Below are 19,412 nucleotides of genomic sequence, written 5' to 3' on the forward strand. Positions count from 1 at the left end.
CAGTATTTCTTCAAGTTTATCTAATTGCTTTTCCACAACGTATTATTACTTCACTAGTCCTTCACCTAAGACACTCTCACAAAAAGGTGTAGAGGGTTTGCTTTTCTCTACGAATTTTTTTGACTTTATTAAATGTGCTATGGATCCATATGTGATACTTATTTATATTTTTACGTTTTTCTATATCAACCCTTGTTGTGTTTAGGGAAAGACCATGTTGGAGACAAGGGATTGGCTAAAGAAGTATGGTTGAAATGCCCCTGTGTGGGGTTAAATGTAGAATCAAGCTTAAGTGCCGAAGGTTTAGACATAGATAAAGTTCATTTAAGTTAGCACTCTTAAGTCGTCCACCAAGAGTTTCATCAAGTACAAAATGTGGAAAGGAAGCAGAGAAGGATCTAGAAGGCTGCACTAGTTGGAAAGAAACAACTTCACATTAAGAGGAGAGTTAAAGAATCGGTGCCAACCAAGAAAGGATAAAAATGACTAGAGAAAGTCCTACGTAGGTGCTCCAATTAAGGAATGGAAAAAAATGTGAGAAAAAAAGTATATTCTAGGTTTTAACTCCATTAGTCCCATATAGATTAAAGAGTAGAAGCAGTTATAGTCTCTAGTCTATAAATTGGAAGCTCTATGAACCTTTTGAATCACTATTCTCTACCCCCAATAGATCCCAACACCATCCAACCAAGGAGAATATCCCTTTGTCTAAGGTATTTATGTTTGTTACTGTTTTTTTGTTTTTTTCTTTAGTTATCTTAGTGCTTTCCTTTTATTTGCCTAGCTACCCTTCCCATCCTATAGTCCTACTAACTCTCAAGCTACGCCTATGCCTCCCCCTTCGTCTATGAATTTCATTTTCTTCTTTCCCTTCCATCCAAGCCCCATCATCCATCACCTCATAGTCCTTCGAGTTCTATATATCCACCACTTCTCCTCCAATGCACACCCTTAAACCCTAATCTCTCTTCACATTCTATATTTCATAACTAAGCCTTCGCAAAATACACACCACTCCATAACCAACCAATCCCCCCCCCCCCCCCCCCCCCCCCCCGCCCCTCTCTCTCTCTCACGCACCCTTATCATTAGCTTGCCTTAAACTCCATACAACCCCAAACCTTATACTGCCCAGCTACCCACTGTTCTATTCGAGGTACCATCTTTCACACTTCAAACCAAACTTAATGGTCCCCAACATAATTTTTTAGCCAACAATGCTCAGGCAAGAAATTGGGATCATAAAATGTTATGTTTTGTTTGAAAATATAAACATTTTGTTGTTTGTGAGATACAATGTGTATCTACTTGATAGGAAAGAGCGGTGTTCCTCTTAGCTTAAATAAAAAAAGAAATTGAAGCTGCGATACATTCTCTAATTTTACTCTAATTCTTTCAAAATGCTGCTATTTTTATCTATTCCTTTTGTAGTGGTTCCATTACATGGTTTTTTATTAGATCATCTTTTTGGTAGATTTATAGATCATGGATGGAGATGTGTGGCTTGGATTACTATTGTAAACATCATACGGAATGGATGGAATTGGAAAGGTCAAACTGTAAGTTCACATATTGATTCAAATATTACTTTGGATTCTCTATTACGGTTAGGGTTTGTTTCCTTATACATATATATATATATGAGTTTGTGTGTGTGTATGTGTGTATATAATATAGAAAATTATTTTTGAAAAACTGGCCTTGCGTGATTTTTTGCTAAAAATCAAAAGGAATATTCTTGCGTTTATTATGTTTAAGTTGTTTAATTACAATAGTTCAAGTTGTAAGAAAACAGTTCTTCAAACTAGTGTTACAAAACTTGAATTGAACGGGTCTCTTGGCCCCTAGCAATGGAGAAGCATGCACTCCAACACAAGTTTCTTAAAGCAATCATTAGCTAGAGAAATGATCGTATGTGTAGACACTCTAATTCAAATTTTGATTTCTTGTTTGTCAAAATATTGTAGACTTGCCTTTTTTTTGTCGCGCCCTTTGATATGATCGATCTGATATTTGTTGTTTTCTTTATGGATGCAAGGTTTGTTTCGAGAGTAACTCAAGGAATAATGAATGTCCCAGGCTTGACTCTACCAAGCATTGCCATTTGGTTGCCCTGTTGATTTGGTTCCGGGTGTTTTCATGCAAGTTACGTTTGATCGATTTGCAACTTTCATGGTAAGTACATTACTTGCTGCATTAATTGTCAATCACCTTAGCTATAAAATGGTCTGATGTGTTTTGTTAATTTGGACAAATTAGGTAGACAAGTTTGGACAAAAAATCATACCATTAATTGCTTAGCGAAGGACTCACGTATGTAAAGGGAACCGGCCCCTCAAATGGTTTGCACTCGGTCCCGATGCAAGATTTTCAAACAACAGGGTTGATCAACTCACAAAACATTTCGTTTCATCTACATAAGTGATGACATCTTTGACTCTTACCAGTCTCGCGACGAACTCATTCCCTTCATTGAAGTAGTAAACATTTACCATTTTCTCACTAACTTTCATTGCAAAAACTAAGAGAATTCCTCTAATTTCATTGCAAAAACTAAGAGCAAAATGGTTCAATTTGGTCCATTTGCCACCAGCGAACAAGTATCCAAAAATGGAGTTGACCGCATAGGCCAGCCCATGGTGCTTCATCTTGTTTCATTGTTAGGTGAAGGAGCATCCTTTGAAAGGATAAACCTCCATTCCAGCATGTCGCGTCTTATCTCATTACTTGCAACTATTCTTTGTCTCTGAAGTATCTGGAAAGTGCCAAGCTAAGAAAAGAAATAGAGAAGCAATGAAAACTTCCTCTTGGTCAAATGCAATGTAAAGAGAGAGAAAGAGAGGGAGAGAGGGTGGAAAACATAAGGATTTGTGAAAAAAAAAAGTTCCTCTTTAACACCATTGGCATTAATTTCAAGAATAGACAATTGGGCATTAATTTGGCTTTGTCATCTCTTTAGTTTATATGATTGAATCCTTTGAATAAATTATTGTTCATAGAAATGAAATCCAAAAACGTTCATTTGTGTCAAACCGGATTTACAGGAGCATTCACGACAGTTAATGTGGTATTGGCTGCTCATTTGATAGGCAATTGTCGTGTCTCTGAAATCAGGGTTCTCGGCCAAAAAGAAGTGATAGATGGGACTAAAATGGTATAATATATAATTATTATGTCTTCCAAAATTTGAGTTATAGAAAATATCGTTTGAGTCTTTGACTTAAGAAAACCTATTTAATGTTTAATATAATTTGATTATATCTAATAATTATTATTTACGACAATAATTACCTGGTAAAAGATTAGATTGATAAAAATAATTAAATATTCATAAAAAAATTTAAATTAAAATAAATGTATCCGACATGACATGTAAACTATAAAAAATTGACTAGTACATCAAATTTCAACCAACTCCAAGTTTATCATGTAAAGAACTGGATAAATATTTTAGACTCGGTATTATTATAGTTATGTGCTTCCAATTATTATTATAATTATCTGTCATTAATATATAATAATTATTACTATTTTATATTAATAAATTATCATATAATATCAATGGCTCAACATTTTTTTATATTTTTTATTTATAATAATTATTATTTTTAATTAAAATAGGCTAAAGACTTAAAACTTGAAACCCTACCATCTTACCAACTATATATGTTCCATGGTATAATGTTAACATCAATTTTTCTTTTTATAATAAAAAATATTTAAATATCACATTTTTTTTGTCATAAAAAGGTTTTCTAATTGATACTCAAATATGATTGAAAAATAAAAGAGAGAAGGAGAAAGAACCCAACTTGGGAATCACCCTCCTAAGAACCCAATTACAAAATTCTCTAAATCTAAGGTAAGTTAATTGGTCATGGTGATTCTTATCCCCCTTATAGGAAGCATCTATGGAAGAACCTTAATGAGCCGTGTTAATTATGCTTAGAAAGTGTTACATAGTAGATTTAGATGTACAAAAATAAGAGATTTGGTCAACCACATTTGAGATTACAAATCTAAGGTCTTATTTAGAAAATTACTTAATATTTAAAATTAAAAAAATCATTAGGATAATTAAAATCTTAATTTATTTGTAAGGATAATTAACAATGTTATTTAACATTTAAATTACAAGGCCAATTACAAAATAACTAGATGTAAGAAAGCATAACATCTATGTCATATTTTTCTCACATATCAATCTACAAGTATTGTTTTGGTTCTCTCTTTTCTTACCTTTCATTTCCATGTTTTCTCTGGTTCTCTCTTTTCCATGTTTCTTTCTTAACACTTAAGGCTTGTTTGGAACCCATAAAAAAAAAGGGGGAGAAAGCCATATTTTGGAAACCATAATAAAAAAAAGGGAGACAAAGCTCTATTTTGTTGTTTGGATTGGAGAATCATTGAGACAAAAGAAAATAAGATTTTCGCTTGTTTTAGCTTAGGTGACAGACTATATGCGCTCATTTTTGCTTTTTGTTCCGTCACTGCGCCTGCCTGGTAAGACAGTCAAAACCCTTTACTGTGGGCACTGGAGCAATTAAGCTTCAACAACAAATGTGGAGTGATGGGTATTTCTCAGGTGTTGCAAAACTGATAACCGGTGTGTGGTTGAGCTGGTGGATCCGGAATGCTTTAGCATTTTCTAATATGGGAATGTTTTTAGCAGAAATGAGTAGTGACTCATACCAGCTTCTTGGTATGGCTGAAAGAGGAATGCTTCCAGAGTTCTTCAGCAAGAGATCTCGCTATGGAACCCCACTGATTGGGATCTTATTCTCTTCTACTGGGGTGATACTGCTTTCTTGGATGAGCTTTCAAGAAATTGTTGCAGCAGAGAACTTCCTTTACTGTTTTGGGATGATCTTGGAGTTTGTGGCATTTATACAACTGAGAATCAAGTATCCCAAGGCTTTGCAACCTTACAAAATACCCCTAGGGACTGTTGGTTCCATTTTGATGTGTATTCCTCCAACCTTATTGATCTGTGTGGTTTTAGCTCTTGCTTCTTTAAAGGTTATGCTCATAATCCTTATTGCAGTGGTTATTGGGCTCTTCTGCAACCATGTTTGCAGTACGTTGATAAAAGGAGGTGGATGAGATTCTCCATTAGCACAGACCTTCCAGATCTTCAACATATGGAAGACGAATATACTGGTTTTTAGCTGTGGACTGAACAGCTTATTTTCTGGTCACGGAAGTCTTACCTCCCTTATCTTCTTTCATTAGGATTAATAGTCATGAACTTCAAATGGCCCTATTGGATATTTTTGCCCTCATGCTTCTTTGCCTCCTTTCGTTTCTCTATGAAAGTAACAACGTCCACCTTTTGTCATGTGCCTGTTTTTCAATCAAATATGGTGTTTAATCCAAGGTAGTATAAACAAGAAGACTCCATGTCCCGTTATATCCAAAGTCAAACATTAAAAGATAAGTCTTAAAACAATTGAATAACTGAACATAAATGGAAGACTAACAAAAATAAAACACATTTAACTTAAACCCTTATTTGAGAACTCATACTGTGAGACTTATACAAGACTTCACTATATTAATTATGACTTTGTGAGACTTCTTACTATTAGAAATATGAAAAACTCTTCTATATTTGTTCTTTCTCAAGTTGGTAACTCCAATTTGCAATGAAAAGGATTCTTGGTATTCAGTCTTCATTGGCTAAAATTTTTTCATATATGTTAAATCTTCATCATTTATTCTCCTCCTTATTTTAAATATTTTGGTCCCACAAAAATTACAAGAACATATGGAATAAAATACTTATTTCTTGTACTTCTTCTTAGGGGTGGCATTGAGTCGAGCCTTGTTCCAACCTGCATATGTTTGAGCTGGGTTTGATGTAAATACTTCAAACTCCAGCCCAAGCCGAGTCTAGGTTCGAGTTTAAAATTGGAATCGAGCTCGGACACAATAATTTTAACCAAAATCGAGCTAGAGCTTGAGCCATTTTGAGCTCTAACCTACATTTAAAACTTTGAAAAAAATACATGTCAAATAAACTATATATAAAATTATATATAATTTTTTCTTAAAATTGGGTATCATCTCTACATAAAATTGGATACATTTTTCAAGAAGTTATTTGAAATTCTGGCAATTTCCCTGTAAAGTAAAGAACAAGGGGCCCCATAAATCGCCTTTCAACCCGACAACTCATATCACATCCCTTCTGAATCCACCACGTGACCCTCTAACCCAATCAATTCTAAATTTTGTGCTGCTCTCTCTCTCTCTCTCTCTCTCTCTCTCTCTCTCTCTCTCTCTCTCTCTCTCTCTCTCTCTCTCTCTCTCTCTCTCTCTCTCTCTCTCGTCTTTATTCAAAATTGTTGGAGAGAGAACTGTGATAATCGATTAGTTGTCCAGCCAACCACTCACAATCTTCTTGAACAAGCTCTATTTCTTGGTTTCTACTTCCATCTCCTACCAGCTAAAAAAACTCTCCCTACCCCACACGAATCCCTCACACAGCTTTATAAGTGGGTGATAGCTTACGCTGTTTAAAATCTTGTTTGGTGAAAGGATGGTGGAGCAACAAGGGAATATTGACAGAGAGAAGAGTTCTTATAGGATGAAGCAGAGAAATGAGTCCAACAACTGGTTCTGATTCTTGTAGTACAAATATCTCAAGTTGTTCTCGAGGGTTATATGCTATTGTCTGGTAGCATCTTCTTCATTGGCTGTTATTGTCAAAGCACAATAAATGGCGATAAATTAGGGTTTGGGTGTGGAAGCTTGGGAAGCGTCAAATTCGGCGTTCGCTTTTCCTCCGTCGATCCCGGGTCCCAAGTCTCGAGTCTCGAGCCTCGCGCCAACTCCCAAAAATGGCTAAAACTCATTATATGTTGGGTTTAACTAAATGAGCTAGGTCGTGAGTTTGAGAACCAAACCGAACCTCATTCAAATTTGGCTTGTTTACTTAAACGAGTCGGAAATACAATCTTGAATGGAATTCGGGATCCGGTTATTTAAAATCGAACTTATCGGGAATCGAGTTGAACTCGAGATACTCACAAGCCGACTTGGTTCGATGCTACCCCTACTTCTTCTTTTATTTCTCCCCTTCAAGCTGAGGATAAAAAGGACATAGAAATCCAGTTTGGACAAAACATATCGTGGGAGAAGAAAATCACTCATAACATTACGAAAAACTCTATATAGTAATCAAAATGGTTATTGTTTGAAGCACACTCGGCTCAATTTTAAAGGCGAAAAAAGGCTCAATTTTAGGGCTTAATATAGAGATTACTCACTTTTTAAGGGTAGCTCAAATACAAATCACCTATTTGGTGAAGAATAAAAGAGTTGACTCAAGCTGGATATTGGGCATACTCTTGGGTGATGTATTTGATTTAATTTTATTTTTTTGTGTAATTTTGGGATTTATGGTTAAGGTTTATGGGATTTATGGTTCAATTTTGTCTTTATAGGGTTAGGGTTAGGGTTTTGTGTATTTAGGGCTTAGTGCTTGGTATTGACAGGTTTTGGATTTAGGGTTTGTAAAAAATATTAGGGTTCTCGATTTTGGGGTGATAGGGTTTAGGGTTTAGGGTTAGGGACTTTTAGGGGTTTGAAGATCTATGGTTTAGGGTTTAGGTTCTGGAATTAGGGTTAAGGATTTAGGGTTAGGGATTAGAGTTTGGGGTGTTTAGTCCAGTTCAAACAAGGTTGAGTTGCCTACACCGGCGTCCATTAGCCAACGAAACCCGACCCCCATCACTGACGAGGTACAGTTCGTAGTGACTGTGAAGTCTATTGGGGCTCTGCCAACGGTTTTCGATGAATATGGACTTTATGTGTGTGTGTGTGTGTGTGTTTCCATTGTTTAGTGTATCTACAATGGAAATAGTTTGATTAATTTTTGAATGATTTAGAACGTTAATGAAAATTTTTCAAGTGCTATGGAATGATTTGGCCATGTGGTGAAGAGATTTGGAGGTTATAAATATCCACCACATGGTATTTTCTTTGGTATGGTTTTTGTTTCCATGACGGTTAATGGTTGTCTGAAAAAAAAATCCATGAGGACCATCTCGGATTTAGATTATAAATGGTTGTAAGAAGACAATCAATTGCTCGATCTTATTACATTATGACCTTTTAAGAAGACAATAAAATGCTCGATCTTTTGGTCTAGCTGGTTAATATAGGGAACAAGATGCCCAATAGGGTTTTGAAGCATGAGGTATATATGGATTGTGTCAATAAGTTCAACGAAGACGTAGTCAGTAAAATAATTGTTGAGCAACTCAAGAATCAAACAAGATCATGGAAGAAAATATACCAAATGGTAACTAGTTGTCTCAACACCAGGAGGTTTGGCTAGGATGCAACCACACAACGAGTTACTGCAAGTCATTTTGTATGGCAAGACTACTTAAAGGTCAGTAAATCATGATGTACTATAAAATATTTTGTATGTTTTTCGCATTACTAGAACTCTATTCCAAGTCATTTAAAGGATGTTTTATTCTTGTAGGAGTATAGAGATGCTTAAAAGTATATACAATAAGGCTACCTCCTTTATGACAAATTGGCTTTGGTAGTGGGAAACTCAATAACCACGGGGACAACTAGTATAACTCCTGTACATCTAGGCGATGAACTCCTCCATGATTCGGATCCTATCCCGATGGACGATCCTGAGGATGTCGATGTAGTTAGGAAAACTCCATCATAATTCATTAGTGATAATAAGTCGACAACTGAGCAATCTCGCAGAAGTAACGTGTCGTCTTCAAGTCGTCGTAGAAAGAGAAGCGAATTACCTACTGATGACAGTAGTAAATTCATTGATGCAGTTAACTGTATCGCTCAGGCATTGAATAAGCCATCTTCTTTTATTAATAAAATAATTCTTTATTTATTCATTATATTTATTTTTAATTATTGTATTATATTATTGGTTTAATAGTGGTAATTAAGATATTTTTAAATCAAACACTTCATCAATTATTTTGGTTTATTTGATCCATTTTTTATTTAATAAAATCATTGGTTTTAAATTTAAAAGAAACATTTTATTAACTAATAATACGTACAAATATATAGTGGATTAAAGTTATGATTAGATCAATTTTTTTTAATCTTTCCTTTTTATCTTAAAGTAAATCATATCTTATTAATAAATTAATAATTGAACTTAGTACATTTGTTTATTTTATTTATAATATTTATTTTTTATAATTAATCATGTGTGTATTTCATTGGTTCACGTAATTACTGTATTAATGTACAATAAAATATAATCATTAAATTATATAATATATAATTTAATTAATTAGTATATTAATATATTTTAATTATACATTAAATTACTTATTCGTCTAGTAATAATGCATGTTTTACCTAATTTGGGGTTTAAGGATTATGTTTTAATTAAGTATACTGTTAGGGTTTAGGGATTCTCTTGTTTTTTATATTTTTCTCATGTCGGGGCACTAACACTGGAAACTATTTTCCAATACACACGAAGTCGTCAACACTAACACCAAGTTCGAAGATGAAGTTCATGTAGATGAATGAAATGTATATTAATCTGGAAATGAAGATGAACTTCAAACTTTCATTCCCCCACTTACATACTTTTTAATGAATGAATTGTACATCTTCTTATATGACTAACTTCCCAAATTAAATGATGGGATTGTTCCAAAGTGGCGCTATGAATATATCTACCAATTGCTTATTTATTGGTATGTATGTAATTTAAATAAGTCCTCATTGAATCTTCTCGTGAGTAAGGTGATAATTGAGTTCAATTTGCTTAGCACATTCATAAAAGACTAGATTACATACATTTTGAAGAGCCCACTGATTGTAAAAAGAGAAAAGTTGGTTTATTATGTGGAACTTGAGGTCAAGAGATAGATATGTAAGCAACATAAATTTACAACTTGTGTCCTTTTGCTAATGATCTTGAAACTATTGTTTTCTTTTTTAAGTTTTAAAAAATTAATGCCGGCTCAAGTATTGTGCGAAAACCAAAAATAGATATCAAAATCAAAAGATAAATGGAAGAAGAAAATAAATCAAAAGATTGTTGGAGGAGAAAGAGTGTAAGAGAGGAAGAAGGAGAACTCAAGGAGAAGAGAATAGTGGGAGAAGGAAAAGAAAGTAATTGCACGCCACAACAACTCCCTTGAGACATGAGACTTCACCTTATATTCCTCTTGTGGAGTCTTTTAACTAAAAATAATCCACAAGAGATGAGGTGTGGAATAATTTCACACCCCTACTAAAGGAGGTGCACCAATGTTCTTACTTTCTAAGCGGCGCCAACTAGTTGCAATTATATCTTTTGCCCCTCTCTCATTTATTACTAAAAAACTACATGAATTACATGAGAGGAAAATAGTAATGAAGTATAAAGTAGGAAAAATAAAATAAAAGTATATGCCTTCAACATTCCCTCTTAAGCTGAGATGTAAATGTTGCTAAGTATTAGCTTGTTTGCAATATCTTTGAACTATTCACTCGGAATGGTGAAGATTTTTGCAACCTGAAGCTTGGAGGAAATGTGAAACATGCAAATCTCTCCTAAAAAAAGCCTCTCACATGCAACATGCCTTTCAAGTACTTTAAAATCTTGGGCACTACAACCGTATGTAGTACTTGAGGGGCATGCAAGAGTTAACTGACAATATTAATTAAAATGAGTAATATCAGGTCTAATCAATGAAAAACTTAGACATTTGCCGATCAATCTTTAATACCTAGAATTCAATTGGTCTCCTTTTGTAAGACATAACATATGTCCTACTTCAAGAGGAGTAGAACACTACTTGCAAGCAAGTATAATATATTCCTTGACCAAATTTGACACATACGTTTTTGTAGACAAATAAAAATTTCAGATTTTTTTTGACATACGTCAATTATGAGAAAGTATTTGAAAATCTCCTAGTTCTTAGTTTCAAATTATTTGGCTTATGTTGCCTTCATTCAACAATAACCTTCTAATTAGTACTTGTAATGACCGTATCAACAACATAGACAAACATGACTATCAAAGTAGTATGATTACACCAACCAAGCAAAGAATGATCAACATTACTTTAGTAAGAACCTTATTGAATCATAAGCATTGCTAACCTCTCAACGCATGTGTTGATGAGCAGGTATGGAAAAGTCTAACTTGATTCTCATAACAAGAAGTCTAACAGAGCCAAAATTAATATGTTGGAGTCAAAGAGTCTCATAGGAAGAAAGAGTCATAGAAGAGGTGCTTTTTACATATGTTTGAGTTATGTTAGTCTTTGATTTATGTTTAATTACTTAATTATATTAAACCTTTTCTTTACTTGTTAGACTTTGGTTATAACTGGGACATAGATAATTTAATTGTAATATGATTCTACTTATTTTTTTTTTGTAAATTGAGGTTGATCGTACTCAATTATTATCAAGTCAATGAAGTGTTCTCTTTTCCAAAAATTCAACATGGTATTATAGTAGGTTTTCTGTCTTTAGTTTAGTTTAGTTTAGTTTTGTCTTTATTGTTGTTTTCTTTTCTATTGCCTTATTGCCCTTTTGAGTCCTTGACTCCCTCCCAATAATTGAAAACTATGCTATGGAGGTTGTTGTGTTAGTACTTCATATCCCAAGTTCAAAGAGTTTTACCGCCCCCTGCTATGTGGATGAGCATTACTGCCCATCTATGTATCCATACAAGCTTCTTAGCTCTGGGCTAACATATGCTTTACATGGGTGAACTGGTCAAGAGATGGAGCACACCTAGACACCTTTCGGAGTGAAAATATTATATAGGAATGCCTTAAGAAAGTTCTTCAACATAGGAGTTGTTTGTACAGTAACCAGCCATCTTCTATTTGTTATTTTTTTCTCCAAAGTTCACTCCTAGTGCATTGGAGGCTCTAGTAAACCTTGCACCCAACTACCTGGACTTCTACCAGAGACAACAAAAGCAGTCATGAGAGATTTTCTGTTGCTGGTTGTTGAATTTAAGACTCCATGCTTGAAACCTCGAGCAAAATGAGAGAGAGAGAGAGAGAGCTCAGGTAGAGAGAAGATAAGAAAAAATGGAGACGAGAGACTTTAGGCTAGGAGAGAGTTTCTTCTAGGAATTTGAGAAGAGGAGAGCTAGATTGAAGGCTTCAACCAACACCATATTTAGGAAAACTCTTCAATCAATTAGTATCTCTACTTACATCAATCATGATTAGCTAAATGACATCAATCAAAGGATGATCAATTAATTACATTAATCAAGGAAGATTTCCAAATCTTCCACCTCATGTGATGACTCGTCATTCCACCTCGTGTGGGCATGGAGGGTCTGGTCCCACCTTCTAACACTTAAGGGTGAGAAAACATCGTAGATGTCCAGCTTGTTGTAAATGGTGGAAATGATTTTATGAATGATTGGTTTGGTGAGAGTGTCTACAACTTGCCCTTATGTGGAGATATGTTTGAGAGATAATATGTCAGGTTGGAATTTCTCTCGTATCAAGTGGCAATCCACCTCAACGTGTTTTGTTCTTTCATGGAATACCAGATTTGAGGTGTTATGAATTGCCGCTTGATTATCACAATGTAGATCCATAGGAACTTCTTTATGAAATCTCAATTCAGTGAGAAGAGACTTGATCCATAGAAGCTCACTAACTGTGTGTGTCATGGCCCAATATTCTGCTCTTGTGTTGAAGAAAAGATATAGAAAGCTCTTACAAGACTCTCATATTAAGAAGTATCATAGAGCTAGAATTAATATGATGGAGTTTTACAGGAGTCTTACAGAAGGTCTCATAGAAGAGTCTCAATTAAAGGTGTTTTAGTTATGTAAGTCTTTTATTTATGTTGAGTTATTTAATTATGCTAGGACTTATCTTTAAGTGTTGGAGTTTGGGTGTAATTGGGACAAGGGTAGTTTAATTGTAATTGGACTCTACTACTATCCTCTATTTTAAATAGGGGTTCATGTACTCAGATTACATCAAGTCAATGATTTTTTCCTCTTTTCCATAAATTCAACATTCTGCACTGGACCTTGCAACTACATTATGCTTCTTGCTTCTCCATGTAACCTAGTTCCCTCCAACCATTGTACAATATCCCCAAGTAGATATTCTATCATCTGTGGATGCGGCCTTGTCAGCATCTAATAACCTTTCTATGTTCAAGTGACCATGGTTTTTATAGAGAAACCCTCTTCCTAGAGCTCCTTTCAAGTATCACAATATTTTTTTTCAGAGCTTGTCAATGAGTAAGTTATGGTTTGTGCATGTCCACTTATTGCATATGCTAAACATCAAAAGGAATATTCTTGCGTTTATTATGTCTAAGTAGTTTAGTTATAATAGTTCAAGTTGTAAGAAAACAGTTTTTCAAACTAGTGTTACAAAACTTGAATTGAACGGGTCTCTTGGCCCCTAGCAATGGAGAAGCATGCACTCCAACAAGAGTTTCTTAAAGCAATCAATAGCTAGGCAATGATCGTATGTGTAGACACTCTACTTCAAATTTTGATTTCTTGTTTGTCATAATATTGTAGACTTGCCTTTTTTTTCTTTGTCGCGCCACTTGATATGATCGATCTTATATTTGTTGTTTTCTTTATGGATGCAAGGGTTGTTTCGAGAGTAACTCAAGGAATAATGAATGTCCCAGGGTTGACTCTATCAAGCATTGCCATTTGGTTGCCAGGTTATTTGGTTCCGGGTGTTTTCATGCAAGTTACGTTTGATCGATTTGCAACTTTCATTTTAAGTAACATTACTTGCTCCATTAATTGTCAGTCACCTTAGCTATAAAATGGTCTGATGTGTTTTGTTAATTTGGACAAATTAGGTAGACAAGTTTGGACAAAAAATCATTCCATTAATTGCTTTGTGAAGGACTCACGTATGTAAAAGGATTTTGCCCTTCAAATGGTTTGCACTCGGTCCCGATGCAAGATTTTCAAACAACAAGGTTGATCAGCTCACAAAACATTTCGTTTCGTCTACATAAGTGATGACATCTTTGACTCTTACCAGTCTCATGACGAACTCATTCCCTTCATTGAAGTAGTAAACATGTAAATTTTTCTCACTAAATTTCATTGCGAAAACTACGAGAATTCCTCTAATTTCATTGCAAAAACTAAGAGCAAAATGGCTCAATTTGGACCATTTGCCACTGGCAGACAAGTATCTGAAAATGGAGTTCTCCGCATAGCTCTGCCCATGGTGCTTCATCTTGTTTCATTGTTAGGTGAAGGATCATCCTTTGAAACATTCCAGCATGCTGCCTCTTATCTCATTACCTGCAACTATTCTTCGTCTCTGAAGTATCTGGAAAGTGCCAAGCTCGGAAAAGAGAAGTAATGAAAATTTTCTCATGGTCAAATGCAATGTAAAGAGAGAGAAAGAGTGGGAGAGTGAGTGGAAAACATAAGGATTTGTGAAAAAAAAAGTTCCTCTTTAACATCATTGGCATTAATTTTAAGAACAGACAATTGGGCATTAATCTGGCTTTGTCATCTCTTTAGTTTATGTGATCGAATCCTTTGAATAAATTATCGTGCATAGAAATGAAATCCAAAAACCTTCTTTTGTGTCAAACCAGATTTACAGGAGAATTTGCAACAGTTAATGTGGTATTGGCTGCTTATTTGAAAGGCAATTGTCGTGTCTCTGAAATCAAGGTTCTCGGCCAACAAGATGTGATAGATGGGACTAAAATGAAGTGGAAAATTGAATTGAAGTGAGATGAATGGCTTCCACTTCAACTCATGTTTAGGTGTTAGTCCAAGTCAGTTGAAGTGGCTGGAAAACAGATTCCAGTGTTAGTGCTTGGAAAACATATTCCAGTGTTCTTTCTAAATAAAGAAGAGAATAAGTAACCTTTTATGATTATAGTTTATTATAAATTAAAACAATAATTACGTGTGACTACAATAAATTATATAAAATTAATAAAAAAATTAAAAAATAACATAAAGGGAATATAATAAATAAACCTGATGGTTTAATTAATTATAAAAACTGGATAATTAAACCAATTAATGATTATAGTTTATTATAAATTAAAAAAATAATTACACGTGACATGAATAAATTATATAAAATTAAAACAAAATTAAAAAATAACATAAGGGAATATAATAAATAAACCTAATGGTTTAATTAATTATAGAAATTGGATAATTAACCAATCAATGATTATAGTTTATTATAAATTAAAAAAATAATTACACATGACATGAATAAATTATATAAAATTAATAAAAATTAAAAAATAACATAAGAGAATATAATAAATAAACATAATGTTTTAATTAATTATAGCAGTTGGATAATTAACCAATTAATGATTAAAATTCATTATAAATTAATATACTAATTACGTGTGACTAGAATAAATTATATAAAATTAATAAAAATTAAAAATAACATAAGGGAATATAATAAATAAACCTAATTGTTTAATTAATTATAGAAATTGAATAATTAAACCAATTAATGATTACAGTTTATTATAAATTATTATACTAATTACGTGTGAGTAGAATAAATTATTTAAATTACATAAAACAGTTAAAAATAACATAAATGAATATAATTAATAAATAAATTATTTTTTAATAACATAATATATAGTATAAAAATATTTAATAAATTAAAATACTTAATAAATAAAATTAAAATACGTGACAAAAAGGTATAACATGACAACAACGAATATAATTGGAGTAAATTATTTTTAACAACGAGTTTGTACGTTTAACATCATCAACTTACTAGTTTAGTAGATACGAACGACAACATACATGTTCAAATGCATTAAAGTACAACCACTAATAATCACTCCACATGCTAGTTGCTATGGCATCTCGAAATTGTGCAGCTCTAGTGGATTCTAATGCACGATGCCTCCACATTGTTGTTGATAGGTTGCCTTCATCCCCAAGATCATCGCTATCATCGCTATCTTCATCCAAATTTTCACTTGCTAATCGGACCTCATCACCTCCTCCACCTACCTCATCATCGGAATCATCTTCTTCCAATTCAAACATATCATTGTAATCCTCTTTACGTATATAATTGTGTAATATGCAACAAGTTATTCCAATTTTCATCTGGATCTTATAAGAAAACGGAGGAGCGACTTTCAACATTTGGAATCGAGCTTTTAAAGCACCAAAAGTTCGTTTAATAGTAGTCCTCAAAGATGAGTGCCTTTAGTTGAATAGCTCTTTAACATTTCTAGGAAGGTTGTCTCCAAATTCTTGTAGATGATAACGAGTTCCTCGATATGGAGCCAAAAATCATGACATATTTGCATAATCAGCATCGACTAAATAATATTTACCTACAATACAAAATATTTTTCACATAAGATAATTGAAGATAAAATCAAAAAAATTACTACCTAACAATATATTATTTACCTTCAGGTACACAGATTCTATTTTTGCGAGTCAATGCGTCCTTCAATACATGGAAATCAGTTGTTAATCCCTCCCATCCAACAAGTACATAAGTGAATTGCATATCAAATGTAAATGCTGTGTTATGGTCCCGGATCTAGCACAAGGATTCTTTGGGTAGATCTGCAATCTGCCACGGATTACCGTACGGATAGTAAGGATTGAAGGAAGACATGGAAAACGAAAACGAAAGATCAAGCCAAAGGGAAACTTGAAAACCCTAGAACTCGTTGAGGAGAACTCTAAGCCTCTTTACGCTAAATTTAACCTAATTCTTAATACTTCAATGCTTTCGTTTCTCATTACTCTTACCCCTTAAATAGGGTCCACCCGTTTTAGGGTTTACAATCAAATATTCTAAAAATACCCTTATAAATAAAATATTCCAAAAATACCCCTATGACCTAAAACTGAAATAAAATAAAGTAAATTAAATAAAACAACTAAAATAATAATGTTATTGCGTGCATAACATGTTGCCATCACATTTTGTGAGAGATAACCTTTTTCGTTCCAGAACCTTTGTTGTTCTTCAAGTGGGATGTTTGTTTTGATATGAGTTCCATTAATAGCCCCAATACAATCCTAATTATATCATTTCAAGTAACTCTAAATATTAATCTAAAATTATTTATTAGATGCCAAGTAATGTTACCTTAAAATATGGATTAAACATTGGATTGTTTAAAATCTTCGAGTGAGTCCGTTCTGAAGGCCGTTTGATGTAATCAGGCCGAAGTTTGATAATAGCATTCAACACCTTATTGAAATACCTACTTATAGTCCAGTTTGATCTATCAAACATCTCTGCTGTGACACTATACGCTTGTCCTTGACCAACAGTTAGGAGAAAATATGCAAGTTGTTCTTCCACTGAAATGGTCTTTGTAGGTGATAAAAATTCTTTACTATAAAGTATCTCTGCCATTTTTTTAAACATAATTTGATTCATCCTGTAAACTTTTCAAAATTTAACAGGTGATTTCGCTAATGCCTTTTGCAAATAAATCGGACCACCAATCCCACGAGGACGTAATGTACGTCTATACCTATGGTTCATATAGTATCTTCCCATCATGTATATAAGACATGTCCATAAAATCATTCTTGTATTCCTATTTTTGTCTTCCATGGAAACCTGCAAATACAATCACCACAACCATAATAACGACTACAACAATAATTCTTGTTTCTTCCTAAATATCATAAACACAAAAACATACCATTATCTTCAATCATAACCTATTTTCAATCACACCTATATAAAACCATCTCCAATCACACACCTACAATATTCATCCGCGCAATAAGAACACGACAATCATGAAAATCCAAATCTTAACCATATTAAGATTCATAATCTATCAATGATATGTCTTATAAAGTCATAATTAAAAAACATAATTAAACTTCAAAACAATCGTCCCAAAATACATAGTGTACTTCAAACTATTGACTACGTTTCACCAGCACAGTATTTAAGCCAATTAAGTCGCTCTTCCACTGGCAGCTTCGTAAACATGTCCTTCTTCATTGGTGTATCTAACAATAGAGGAGCACAAAACTTCATCTCGACCGACGGGTCCAGGATTTCTGTGAGGGCTTCATACCAATTCTCTCTGGTGGTTTTATCATTTTTAGGTTGTAGAGATTGCAATAGGGTGGCAATTTTTGTCATTGTATCAGCAAACATAATACTATCATCGGTGGCCATTTGTGGTCTCTGTCTACGATGACTTGAAGTTGACGGGTTAGTACTTGGAGACTGATCAGGTGTCGACTCATTTTCTGTAAAGAATGACGAAGGAGTATCTCTACCTAAATCGACATCCTCGAGCATGTCCACACGCTCATTTTCTTCCTGATATTGGACATCATTGCACATGTCTTCATCAATTTGACTTGTTCTCCCCATGGCTATTGAGTTTCCCACTACCAAAACCAATTTGTCATAAAGAGGGCAGCCTTGTTGTCTATACTTTTCAGCTTCTTTATGCTCCTACAAGGATAAAACATCATTTAGACGACTTGGTATAGAGTTCTAGTAATGCGGAAAATATACAAAATATTTTACAGTCAATTATGATTTACTGACCTTGATATAGTCTTGCCATACAGAATGACATGTAGTAACTCGATGTGTGGTTGCATCCCAACCGAACCCAGTAGTGTTGAGATAGCTTATTACTGCTTGGTAAGTTTTCTTCCATGATCTTGTTCGATTCTTGAGCTGCTCAACAGTTTTTTTATTAGTTGTGTCTTCATTGAACCTATTGACACAGTCCAAATATACTTCATGCTTCCAAACCCCATTGGGCATCCTGTTTCCCATATTGACTTGCTCAACCAACAAATCGAGCATTTTGTTGTCATCATCAAAGGTCCAAATGTCATATGATTGAAGAGTTTGTTGTCTTCTTCCAACCATTTATAATCTAAATCCGAGATGGTCCTCATGAAATTTTTTTGTATCAGACAACCATTACTCGTTGTAGTAACTAGGGACACACAGAAACACAACCAACAAATAACAAAATACCATGTGGTGGATATTTATAACTCCAAAATCTCCTCACCACATGGCAAGAGCATTCCATAGCACTTTAAACATATTCAACAACATTCTAAAACATTTCAAAATTTATTGAACTAATTTCATTGCAGATGACTAGAACAATGCAAAAACAAACTCGTGAAGTCCAAATTCACCGAACACCCCTGGTAGAGCCCCATATGACTTCGCAGTCACTACGAACCGTACATCATCATTGATGGGGGTCGGGTTTCGTTGGCTAATGGACGCCCGTGTAGGCGACTCAACCTTGTTTGAATTGGACCATGTGGTGGATATTTATAACTCCAAAATATCATCACCACATGGCATAAACATTCCATAGCACTTCAAACATATTCAACAACATTCTAAAATATTTCAAAATTTATCAAACTAATTTCATTG

General features: G+C 33.9%; 1 protein-coding gene and 1 pseudogene across 1 annotated transcript; one reads left to right on the forward strand and one right to left on the reverse strand.

The window, feature by feature from the left end:
• The first annotated feature begins 3,001 nt into the window (after positions 1–3,001).
• On the forward strand, positions 3,002–5,371 carry LOC137935340 (probable polyamine transporter At1g31830; annotated as a pseudogene).
• Positions 5,372–14,756: 9,385 nt separating this feature from the next.
• Positions 14,757–18,785, reverse strand: LOC137935341 (uncharacterized). The gene is made up of 7 exons (XM_068780008.1): positions 18,549–18,785; positions 17,921–18,431; positions 17,744–17,790; positions 17,448–17,591; positions 16,415–16,550; positions 15,829–15,951; positions 14,757–14,839 (listed from the first exon to the last, which is right to left on the reverse strand). Exons 1-7 carry the CDS (start codon positions 18,783–18,785, stop codon positions 14,757–14,759), a joined length of 1,281 nt encoding a protein of 426 aa, XP_068636109.1.
• Between the last annotated feature and the right edge of the window lie 627 nt (positions 18,786–19,412).

This window comes from Aristolochia californica, unplaced genomic scaffold (assembly GCF_029961685.1).
Source record: "Aristolochia californica isolate CCGP_79_NKW_82.1479 unplaced genomic scaffold, dmAriCali1.0.hap1 SCAF_6, whole genome shotgun sequence".
In the NCBI taxonomy this organism is placed as follows: Eukaryota; Viridiplantae; Streptophyta; class Magnoliopsida; order Piperales; family Aristolochiaceae; genus Aristolochia; species Aristolochia californica.

Excerpts from the sequence above, each read along its gene's own strand:
- LOC137935341 (XM_068780008.1), bottom strand. The coding sequence starts at position 18,785 with ATGGGAAACAGGATGCCCAATGGGGTTTGGAAGCATGAAGTATATTTG. Across the intron at positions 15,952-16,414 it reads TAGAATCTGTGTACCTGAAG|ATAGCGATGATAGCGATGAT; the intron begins GTAAATAATATA and ends ATTTGGATGAAG. Across the intron at positions 14,840-15,828 it reads CATAGCAACTAGCATGTGGA|AAAGAACACTGGAATATGTT; the intron begins GTGATTATTAGT and ends TTCTTTATTTAG.